The sequence below is a fragment of the Centropristis striata genome, chromosome 14 (genome assembly GCF_030273125.1).
Source record: "Centropristis striata isolate RG_2023a ecotype Rhode Island chromosome 14, C.striata_1.0, whole genome shotgun sequence".
Taxonomy (NCBI): domain Eukaryota; kingdom Metazoa; phylum Chordata; class Actinopteri; order Perciformes; family Serranidae; genus Centropristis; species Centropristis striata.
The window spans coordinates 2,478,158-2,490,538 of NC_081530.1; the positions used below are offsets into that span (position 1 = coordinate 2,478,158).

Sequence of the window (12,381 nt, forward strand, 5' to 3'; positions counted from 1 at the left end):
TCATAGGAGCTTTCACAGTGTGCCATTTATCTTTCTAGACCATTTTTAAAATGTGAATTTTCTTTCTACAATGAAAACTTACTATTTTTAATTTACATGCAAACAGACTGTTCTGTAGTTTTATTATTTATTATTATTTCTGCTGTTTTTGTGTGTATAAATGGTCCAAAAAATCCATAGAAACCTGTGTCTTTTGCTTGTATTTTGGGTTCCTGGCAGCTTTATACTTTGTTAATTAAAATTAAATTAAAAATCTGACTGATAGCCAAGTTTGTATGGAGAAAAAGGAGCCATGCATGTGATGTAAGGACAGTATGAAAGATGCTAAACAGAGACAGAAATTAATGCAGAGGAAGTTGACACATTTGAACCAAAATCTCCTGAACTTGAGAGGTTTAATTTCAAATAAAACAGCGCACTGGGTGCATTTGTTAACAGAACAATATGCTCTGTTGTAAATACATTAATTTTCTTAATAATGTCTTGCATTTAAGACATTTGAGGCCTTAAAAATTCTAAACCAAAAAATATGAGTATTAAATAATATATGTATATATTTTTTTTTTAATATCTAATTTAATTTATTACAATACATTTAATACATTTTCTATCATCTATGTTCTAGAGCTAAGTTTACTGTCAAGTTCACTTCAGCAATGAAAGGGTTAAAAAAGGCGTAAAACAGCAATTATGACCACTTCATGCTGTTTAGTTATTTTTTTTAAATTCTTTTGGATTTTTGTGCGTATTATGGAGCCGTTTTGGTCCATGTTTGTAAGTCTTTTTCCCCACATGATTATATTTTCTAAAGTTGCAACAAGCGGGGATGGCGAGACTTTGTTTTTATTAGTTATAAAACATAAAAAATGCAAAAACAGGAGCCGGTTGGACTACTGAAGGCCAGGCTGTAGTGCTCACGGTTCGCCACAATGATAATATATATAATAGTATATACAGTACAGGCCAATAGTTTGGACACACCCATCTCATTCAATGCGTTTTTCTTTATTTTCATGACTATTTACATTGTAGATTCTCACTGAAGGCATCAAAACTATGAATGAACACATATGGAATTATGTACTTAACAAAAAAGTGTGAAATAACTGAAAACATGTCTTGTATTTTAGATTCCTCAAAGTAACCACCCTTTGCTTACTAGAATATAAGACATGTTTTCAGTTATTTCACACTTTTTTGTTTAGTACATAATTCCACATGTGTTCATTAATAGTTTTGATGAATCTACAATGTAAATAGTCATGAAAATAAAGGAAACGCATTGAATGAGAAGGTGTGTCCAAACTTTTGGCCTGTACTGTATATAATAGTATATATATATATATATATATATAAAATAAATACGACCCATGTCTTTGACAGCAATATCCCCATGCAAATGTTTATTTGTTAACCCTCTTATTATGTTTGTTTCTCAGGAATAAAAATAGTGTGTTTAGAATGTTTAATTATCCAAAGGTGTCAGAAACTAAAAAATCCCAATAAACATTGTTTATATTTCATTATTAACTCCATTAGTAACCATTTCAATCAATATTTAGTGCCATGGTGTTCTTTACCTCTCACAGATCAGGGTTCAATGAGGATAATTCACTCGTTTTTCATAGAAAATGCACGTTAAAACTTTTTTTTAATGTACATTGGAAAGACCTATATATAAAATACAATAGTTTTATATGATGTTGAGTTTTTGAAAATTTTATTTTACATTTATTATTTTTTCCTTTTATTGAGTGATGTTGATAAATTAACATGAGTCACCTCTCAGTATCTATGTAATATAAACATGCAAATATGTGAAATTAACCGTTTTCTTATTTTATATGTTGATTACTCTCATTAAGACATGCAGCAGATGTTTCATCCCCGAAAAAAAATATTTTAACAATTTTTTTTAGAGTTTTAGACTTTAAAATGGGTCAATTTGACCCGCAACATATCAGGAGGGTTAAATAAAGTTGTATTGGGGTTCCAAAAAAAAAAAAAAAAACAGACTGACGGTGTGGTCACGTGATAATCCATGTGATTGAAATCATATGATGGGAACTTATTTATGTCCAGTCTATGGATGGAAACAGGAAAACCTGAACAATAGAAGCAATAGAATAGCAATAAAGCCCCGGTCCAAACAGCTGGCAGCTGGAATAATTAGATTTCCGGGGTCAGTTTTAGCAGAAATGAAGACACATTAATGCTAACCAGCAGCTAGCATCACAGCTAACCTATTATTATGACCATGCTGGCAGTGTTGGTCCTGGTCCTGGTCCTGGTCCTGGCTGCAGTCTGTCCCTCGGCGGCCCAGTTCACTCCGGACTGGAAGAGTCTGGACTCCAGACCGCTGCCTGCCTGGTACGACGAGGCCAAGGTGGGGGTCTTCATCCACTGGGGGGTCTTCTCGGTCCCCGGCTTCGGCAGTGAGTGGTTCTGGTGGCACTGGCAGGGCCAGCAGCCTCCGGACCAGAAGTGTGTGAGCTTCATGTCCAGGAACTACCCTCCAGGATTCAGCTACCCGGAGTTTGCTCCTCAGTTTCACGCTCAGTTCTTCAACCCGGAGGACTGGGCGGATATATTCAAGGCTTCTGGAGCAAAGTGAGTCTATTTCTTTTGTTTTTTTTAATACTTTATTCCAAGACTTCTTACTTTCACAAACACAATCAGTCATTTTGTTTTCTTTACAATATTGTACCTTGCATTTTTCCCCATTTTTTCAAGATATACAGTACAGGCCAAAAGTTTGGACACACCTTCTCATTCAATGCGTTTCCTTTATTTTCATGACTATTTACATTGTAAATTCTTCAAAACTATTAATGAACACATGTGGAATTATGTACTAAACAAAAAAGTGTGAAATAACTGAAAACATGTCTTATATTCTAGTAAGCAAAGGGTGGTTACTTTGAGGAATCTAAAATACAAGACATGTTTTCAGTTATTTCACACTTTTTTGTTAAGTACATAATTCCATATGTGTTCATTCATAGTTTTGATGCCTTCAGTGAGAATCTGTAAATAGTCATGAAAATAAAGAAAAACGCATTGAATGAGAAGGTGTGTGTCCAAACTTTTGGCCTGTACTGTATATTCACAAAGTAACTAACAAAACATAGGGCAGGGATGGGCAACTTAAATGCTGCAGGGGGCCACAATTTTTCATCAACACTACCACAGGGCCACATATAGGAGCGTGCACTTAACCAGATATGATGACACTGCAATTTTAAATATGTTTACAGTGCAGTAACTTAACATATTTCATGCTCAAATGCATGTAGAACACTATAAATAGGAATACAAAAGGTTTGAAGCAAATAAAAAACAACCACTTACTGTGATTTCTTTTTTTTTTTTCAGTGCAACAGTAGCAGCAACAACATTAATTGCAAGAAGTAATTTTGTGCATTTTTACACAAGATTTCATGCTCAAATGCATGTAGTTGTACTGAGGGCCACTTCAAGTGAGGGTGCGGGTCGCATGCAGCCCCCGGGCCTCTAGTTGCCCACCCCTGACATAGGGTAAACAGACCAACATATTTACAAGGCAAACTGGTATTCCCCAAATGAGGATCTCTAAGAAAAGGAATAAACAACAAACTAATGACACAAAAGAAAAACAAAAACAAAAAAAACTAAGATATACTGTACTTAAATAGACTAATGATAAAATAAGGAGTGGTGCATGTATGCGTGTTTATGAATCTGTGTGTGTGTATGCATGTGAGTGTTAGTGTTGGGGAGGGGACCATTTAGTTCATCTCCTTAATTTGATTAAATATTTCCACTGTTTTTACCAGCCTTTCTTTACACTATAACTTATTCCAAATATGTACTTGTTCCCTATTTCTAAAAGTTAGTCTGTCCATCTCTAAACTTTCTTCTGCTGCTCTTCATTTCTGTGTATTTGATTGAGTGTATTTCTTTAGCGAGCTCTCAGGTCGTTACAGAGCTCCACCTGCTAACAGAAAATCGCTACACCTACTGTATGTTTGTCTTCAACATTATCTTCTTTGCAGATATGTCGTCCTGACTGCCAAACACCACGAAGGATTCACTAACTGGGGCTCTCCAAACTCCTGGAACTGGAATTCAGTTGATACTGGTCCTCACAGGGACCTAGTGGGAGACCTGGGGGAGGCAGTGCGCAAGAGGTGGGCCGCCATATTGTAATATAAGAAATATTAGACTCACTGCAAGGAACTTATGCTACCTACACATCAGAAGACTGTGGAAAGATTTGGAAAAGACTCCTGGAAAACTATAGGCTCACACCTGCTTACATCTAAGTTATTAATATATATTTGTATATTATATATCATATTATTTTACTTATTAATTATTAAATAATAATTATTTTATTTTATATTGTTACTATTTATTATTACATATTATATTATATATACTGTTGCTGACATTACTATTATTATTACTATATACTGTAATATACTACTATTATTATTATACCGGCCTTATTTTTTATTACTATTATTATTCATATATTATATATCATATTATTTTATTTATAATTATTTTTTATTTTTTTATTTTATATTGTTACTATTTATTATTACATATTATATTATATATTATACACTGTACTATTATTATTATTATTATTATTATTATTATTATATACTGTCTAGTCACTATAGCATTGTTGCATCATATCATCAGTATAATTATAATTATAATTACCATCATCTTGTCAACCTACCAACCGATCTGCTTTTTTTAACTTCTTAAGTGTCCTTGTTCTATTCTGTCTTTTTTCTATGCTTTTTCTTTCTATCTATCTATCTATCGACAAGGTTTTAGTCTCAGACTGAGATTTTAGACAGACTATTTACAAGACTACAACTAGATTATTTTAGCATTTTTTTCCTACCATGCACTTTTTTCACATCAAAATGGAGGAGAAGCAGCTTTTGTCTCCAGCTGCTCTAGTGTGTGACTCAGTGGTTTGTGTTGGAAAAAAAACAACAACAAAAAGAAGAGAAGACGCCACAAAATCCCCCTCACAAAGCTGAAAAAGGGTTTCTGTTTTCATCACATGAAAAGTTGACTATTTTACAGTAAAAATAGATATAAGAAAGAATAAAGGAAAGGAGCATTTAGAAATGAATTCATTATATATAATTTTGTGTTTATTTGAATAATTATATTTATCAGCTCTATCAGCTTTCATTTAGTTAATCATACATTAATAACCGCTTATGAAACATCCCTGAATTTCATGTTTATGAGTGTGTGGAAACCCTGCCATGTCTTCATAATACAATTCATTCTATGTAGTGAGAAAAAGTGGCCTTGTACATCGCCATTCCAGATATTGGATAAACTTCCAACACTCAAAATAAGATGAATTGATTAAAATGTTTTGTTTGCTGGATTTATGACTTTTGTCTTATGTCATTCAGATATCTCTCCTTTTTAGTTTTTAATTTTAATTTTTAGTTTTAATTTGGTTAGCAGTCTTATGATTCAATGACAGATTCTTAAGTTTTTGATTTCCTTGTTCAGGTCATTGCACTATGGACTCTACAACTCCCTGTATGAGTGGTTCCACCCGCTCTACCTGAGTGACAAGAAGAATGGATTCAAAACTCAGGAGTTTGTGATGCATAAACTTCTACCAGAGCTGTATAACATGGTCATGAGGTGTGTCACATGAAACAAACATGTTTATTGCATCTAATCATGATGATAAAGTCATAGAAGTACGTTTCAACCTTTGCCTTGCTGTTGTTTTGCAGGTACAGACCTGAGCTGATCTGGTCTGATGGGGACTGGGAAGCACCTGACACCTACTGGAACTCCACCGAGTTCCTGTCCTGGCTCTACAATTACAGCCCTGTGAAAGTAACTATCTGTCTTTTTAACCCATTTAGGCCTAAAACGCCTGGAAAAAATGCCTGTAAAACCTCTGGGTGATTCTGAAAGAACCCCCTAAAACCTTAAGTTTTTCTGGAAATTCAACAGAAGATTTTTCAGCCTCTGTAGCAGATAGAAATGAAATTCAAAAAGTATTTGAGAGCTTATACCCGTGGCTTTCATGAGAAGTTGAGTTTATTTATCCAAACCTTCAATAAAGTTTTTTTTTAAATCAACAAACTCAGCAAATGTTACATTTGACTGAATAAAAATCCTATGCATAATACTAATACATGCCCATTAGCAAGATGCTAACATGATATGACCACTGGAAGAAATAGACATAGTTCTCATTAGCCTACTGTAATAAAAAAAAATAATAATAATAATAATAATAAATAATGATAATACATTTTATATATTGCACTTTTCAGGGTACTCAACGACGCATAAAGTAATATAAGACATAAACAGTCATGATTTCTTATATCATCATCACAATCAATTATTATTATTATTAATATATTATTAATAATATTATTATTATCTCCAGATGGCCACAAATCTGTCTGTTCTTTGGTGAGAATATGTCGTCTAAAACATATTCCTCATCCATAAATGCCGGTCGATTGGTTCCGAGGGTTCAAAGTCTGATCAACAATTAAATGATCGGCGCTGTTTTCATCAGATCTCTTCCATCACTTCCTGCTGAGCTCCTCCGCTATAGTCGTCTTCCTCCATGATTTCAAAGTTCTGGAAAAGTCCCATGATGCATTGCGACACTCCCGCATGCATTTCATTGGCCAAGAGACCGAAAATAGGTGGAAAAAAAATACAAATACTACAAAATGACGTATCCGCTGTCCCGGCCTTAATGGTAGAATAACGCAACAGCGCTCCTGGTTTTAATGGTAGAAATGCAGTAATGCTTTCCTGGCGTCAATGGGTTAAGCAAGAAGACATTCAACTAATAATTGTTCAAGCATGGTTGCATGTGCTTACAAGAGCTTTCTTTTCTTAGGACACCATTGTGACAAATGACAGATGGGGAGCTGGCTGCTCCTGTAAACATGGCGGCTACTATAACTGTGATGATAAATATACTCCAGGACATCTGCCCAAGCACAAATGGGAGAAGTGTACATCTGTGGACACATTTTCCTGGGGCTATCGGCGTAACATGAAGCTGAGTGAACTGATGGACTTACCCACTATCATTGAGGTGAGGATATATCATTTTATTACCAACTCTCTAATATTAGCTTGGCTGCTTCAGCTTTTGTATTAACCCTTTATCAGGCAAAGAACTTTATTTGGTAACTTCAGGTAATATTTAGAGAAAAAAAGTTGCAAATTTAGTAGATTAAAGTGGCAAATCTACAAGAATAAAAGTCACAGATTTAAGAGATTTAAAGTGGCAAATCTGCGCGAAAAAAGTCGCAGATTTACGAGAAAAAAGTGGGAAAAAAGCAACTTTTTTCTCCCAGATTCACCACTTTAACCCTTAATAGGGCACTCTATTTTCCAAATTTCAACCCTAGAGAATATTGGAGGGTATTACATACTGCTAGAATGTGTAAAAAAAACATATGAAAATAATATTTTGAAAAAAAAGTTTACGAGATTAAAGTGGCAAATCTACGAGAAAAAAATGCGCAGATTTATGAGATTTAAAGTGGTGAATCTGGGAGAAAAAAGTTGCAAATTTACTAGATTAAAGTGGCAAATCTACAACAAAAAAAGTCGCAGATTTATGAGATTTAAAGTGTTGAATTTGGGGGAAAAAAATTGCTTTTTCACACTTTTTTCTCGTAAATCTGCGACTTTTTTCGTGCAGATTTCCCACTTTAAATCTCTTAAATCTGCAACTTTTTTCTTGTAGATTTGCCACTTTAATCTAGCAAATTTGCAACTTTTTTCTCGAAATATTACCTGAAGTTACCAAATACAGTTCTTTGCCTGATAAAGGGATAAAGCTCATTTCATGTGTACAGTCATGGACACATTTTTTTATAATGGTTACTTGTGTTAATTGCTTAAATATAAATCTGTCATAGATGCCAACAGTTCCACAGGGATCAAGTTAATCTAATGAGGAAGGTGTTACTGTTTTAATCAGGCAATTTGCTGATCCATAATTGCCTATGTTATAATCAGATGTGCCTTGATTTTGACATCACTGTCAAGAGAATACTGATAATACAATTATGTGTCAATCATCTTGTTTTTCACTGCTTAACCCTTTATCAGGCAAAGAACTTTATTTGGTAACTTCAGGTAATATTTCGAGAAAAAAGTTGCAAATTCACTAGATTAAAGTGGCAAATCTACAAGAAAAAAAGTCGCAGATTTAAGAGATTTAAAGTGGTGAATCTGTGCGAAAAAAGTCGCAGATTTACGAGAAAAAAGTGGAAAAAAGCAACTTTTTTCTCCCAGATTCACCACTTTAACCCTTAATAGGACACTCATTGAGATACTTCTGAATTCCAAATTTCAACCCTAGAGAATATTGGAGGATATTATTAGTGTAAAAAAAACCATATGAAAATCATATTTTGAGAAAAAAGTTTATGAGATTAAAGTGGCAAATCTACGAGAAAAAAATGCGTAGATTTAAGAGATTTAAAGTGGCAAATCTGTGCAAAAAAAGTCGCAGATTTACGAGAAAAAAGTGGGGAAAAGCAACTTTTTTCACCCAGATTCACCACGTTAACCCTTAATAGGACACTCATTGAAATACTTGCAAATTCCAAATTTCAACCCTAGAGAATATTGGAGGATATTACATACAGCCAGAATGTGTAAAAAAAAAAAAAACATGTGAAATAATATTTTGAGAAAAAAGTTTACTAGATTAAAGTGGCAAATCTACGAGAAAAAAATGCGTAGATTTATGAGATTTAAAGTGGTGAATCTGGGAGAAAAAAGTAGCTTTTTTCCCACTTTTTTCTTGTAAATCCGCAACTTTTTTCGTGCAGATTTGCCACTTTAATCTAGTAAATTTGCTACTTTTTTTCTCAATATTACCTGAAGTTACCAAATATAGTTCTTTGCCTGATAAAGGGTTAAAAGAGAACAGAAGATAACACTGTGGTCCGTGAGGTGTCTCTTCCTCGTGACTGACCGGTTGTCCCGTTTCTGTTGCAGGATCTGGTTCGTACTGTGGCTCTGGGAGGAAACTACCTTCTGAATGTGGGTCCGACCCCTGATGGGATGATCCCAGCGGTGTTTGAGGAGAGGCTGAGGGGTGTTGGAGCCTGGCTGGAGGTCAACGGGGAGGCCATCTACGCCTCCAAACCCTGGAGGGTCCAGACGGAGAACACCACGGTACCAGTGTGGTAAGAAGCAGTCTGTCATCTTAGAGTCATTTTTTTATTGAAATTGATGGATACACACCTTGTACAGTGTTTACATAGTCAGATTTGGTCTGCCAAATCCCACTCAAGTGCAGAATAATATTAAGAATTGATAATACAATTATGTGTCATCTTGTTTTTCACTGCTTAACCCTTTATCAGGCAAATAACTATATTTGGGAACTTCAGGTAATATTTCGAGAGAAAAAGTTGCAAATTTACCAGATTAAAGTGGCAAATCTACAAGAAAAAAAGTTGCAGATTTAAGAGATTTAAAGTGGCAAATCTGCATGAAAAAAGTTGCAGATTTATGAGAAAAAAGTGGGAAAAAAGCAACCTTTTTCTCCCAGATTCACCACTTTAACCCTTAATAGGACACTCATTGAAATACTAGCAAATTCCAAATTTCAACCCTAGATAATACGTTTTAAAAAGTTTACGAGATTAAAGTGGCAAATGTACAAGAAAAAAATGCGTAGATTTATGAGATTTAAAGTGGTGAATCTGGGAGAAAAAAAGTTGTTTTTTTCTCACTTTTTTCTCGTAAATCTGCGACTTTTTTCGCGCAGATTTGCCACTTTAAATACACACCTTGTATAGTGTTTAACTAGTTAGATTTGGTCTGCCAAATCCCACTCAAGTGCAGAATAATATTTGCTATCAGTATGTTTCAGTAGTCGATTCGTTTTTAAAGCAGATTTTTTATTTAAAGTGGGAGTAGAGATAAAGATAGGAAGACAGGATAATATGAATCAAAAGACGTCTTGGTTGTGTGTTGTCAGCTACTGGACACCCTAACATGGAGATCATTGATCCAATCATCTCCCCCATTTTTCTAGGTATACATCTAAAGGAAGTGCTGTTTATGCCACCATGACAGTCAAACCCTCCAAGCCTGCATTGCTGCTGTTTGAACCCATAACATCAGCATCCACTAAGGTAAAGAGACTCATAATGTGTGTTTCTGACAGAATTCAATGTCTGCATCTGTTGATATGATGCTTTTATTCACAAGTATTAAAGTTAAGCCCATAACCTTGGATGTATCTCTATAAATGTGTTTCTGTTCTATGAATGTGTCTCTGTCTTCAGGAATGTGCAAAAAGTGTTAACTGTGTGCGTCGTCTTGTTATATTCAATCTGTGTTTTATCTTCTGTTAAATACATTTTCAAGCAGCATTTACTAATGGTCATAATGCAGATAATTGCTCATTTTTATTTATCTCTAACAAATGCAATGACACGTCCTGTTATATATGACCAATATCAAAGGCAAACTCAATGTAGATGGCAGGCAGAGCCACAGCAGCAGAAACACTGGATGGAAAAACATGACCACAAAAAGACACAAATTGACAAAAACTACACAAAATGACCAAAAAAAGACACAAACTGACCAAAAAATGACAAAAACTGGCCAAAAAGACACAAACTGACCAAAAAAAGACAAAAACTGACCAAAAAAAGACAAAAACTGACCAAAAAAGACACAAACTGACCAAAAAAAGATAAAAACTGACCAAAAAAGACAAAAACTGACCAAAAAAGACACAAACTGACCAAAAAAAGACAAAAACTGACCAAAAAAGACAAAAAATGACCAAAAATGACCAAAAAATGACCAAAACTGACCAAAAAAGACACAAAATGACCAAAAAAGACAAAAACTGACCAAAAGACACAAATGACCAAAAAAAGACATAAAATGACCAAAAATGACCAAAAAAGACACAAAATGACCAAAAAAGACAAAAACTGACCAAAAGACACAAAATGACCAAAAAAAGACATAAAATGACCAAAAATTACCAAAAAAGACACAAAATGACCAAAAATGACCAAAAAAAGACACAAAATGACCAAAAGACACAAAAGACCAAAACTGACCAAAAAAGACACAAAATGAACAAAAAAAGACAAAAACTGACCAAAAAAGATACAAAATGACCAAAAACACTAAAACACATGAAGACTTTAACACAGTGGAGACAGAGCTGACTTCCAAAATGATTTGACGACCCCCAGAAATCATCTCCCAAGGTTGATATTGAATAGCTGATCTAAATCATTGATCTTGTCCCTTTTCCAGGTAACCTTATTGGGAGATCCAGATCCCCTCCCCTGGACCCCGGTCTACCCCACTGGTGGCCTCACGGTGCTTCTGCCTGAACTGCCCTGTTCCCCCGGTCAGGCCTGGACACTCAGACTGGACGGAGTCCTGTGAGCCTTAAAGCCTTGAACTGTTAAACCTCCATATGGCTTAATAAGGAGACTGGGTTGAATTAAAGGGACAGTTATGGACTAAGGTTTAAGGGACAGTCCTCCAGTAATGGGCTTGTATTTTTGCCAACAACTGAAATCAAATCAAATCAAACTTTATTTATATAGTGCTTTTCATACATAAAAATGCAACACAAAGTGCTTTACAAAAGAAATAAGAATAAAAACAAACAATAAAAATGACAAAACCCACCCACATACACATCTGTAAGTATACAAACACAAACACACACACACGCATTTAGTCATGCACGCACACAAACACACACTCAGACTCACACACAGCACATATTGATATATTATACACATATTATTGAAAGAATTTAACACTCTTCTTCAATGATTCCTTTGCAGCTCTGAGGACTAATATTGAATGTATCACTGCGTTATTAATTAATTAATAATAACTTTCTTTAAGTGACTGAATGATTTGAATCATCTGTGCAGGTTATAAAGCTTCCCTGGCAGCTTTTCAGCTATTTAGTTGTTGTTCTTTCAGAAATGATTCATTTTTTAAAACTGATTTGTTGGAAAATGAACTGTTTACATAAAGAGCACTCTTATTTTTTTACTGGATGCTTTTAAAATGGCTGAATAAAAGATTTGTCTGATTAAAGGTTGTCTTTAAGTCATTTTAAAGGTCCATGTTATTCTGAAGAACCCCTTAAAGCAAGGTCAAGAAACAAAGTTGTCTCACTTTGTGTGTAATGGTGCTTTAAGCATCCTCGAGGAGCGTCTCGTTCCTTGCTGCTGTGTTGTGCTCAAACACAATTACCCCATTTTAAAAACTCAGAGTTAGAAGTAAAATGTTCAACCTCAAGAGTGCTTTTTGCATTCAACTACGAGTGAATCACAA

At 34.6% G+C, this 12,381-nt stretch overlaps 1 protein-coding gene across 1 annotated transcript; it reads left to right on the forward strand.

Annotated features, from left to right (window-relative positions):
• Nucleotides 1-2,193: 2,193 nt before the first annotated feature.
• LOC131985129 (tissue alpha-L-fucosidase-like) lies at nucleotides 2,194-12,141 on the forward strand. The gene is made up of 8 exons (XM_059350176.1): nucleotides 2,194-2,610; nucleotides 4,035-4,169; nucleotides 5,539-5,676; nucleotides 5,772-5,877; nucleotides 6,911-7,111; nucleotides 9,037-9,227; nucleotides 10,085-10,184; nucleotides 11,335-12,141. The coding sequence occupies exons 1-8, from the start codon at nucleotides 2,252-2,254 to the stop codon at nucleotides 11,467-11,469; spliced, it is 1,365 nt and encodes a 454-aa protein (XP_059206159.1). The 5' UTR covers nucleotides 2,194-2,251; the 3' UTR covers nucleotides 11,470-12,141.
• The last annotated feature ends 240 nt before the right edge of the window (nucleotides 12,142-12,381 follow it).

Coding starts and splice junctions, on each gene's coding strand:
- LOC131985129 (XM_059350176.1), top strand. CDS start 2,252: ATGACCATGCTGGCAGTGTTGGTCCTGGTCCTGGTCCTGGTCCTGGCT. Junction 2,611..4,034: donor TTCAAGGCTTCTGGAGCAAA/GTGAGTCTATTT, acceptor TCTTCTTTGCAG/ATATGTCGTCCTGACTGCCA. Junction 9,228..10,084: donor AACACCACGGTACCAGTGTG/GTAAGAAGCAGT, acceptor CCATTTTTCTAG/GTATACATCTAAAGGAAGTG.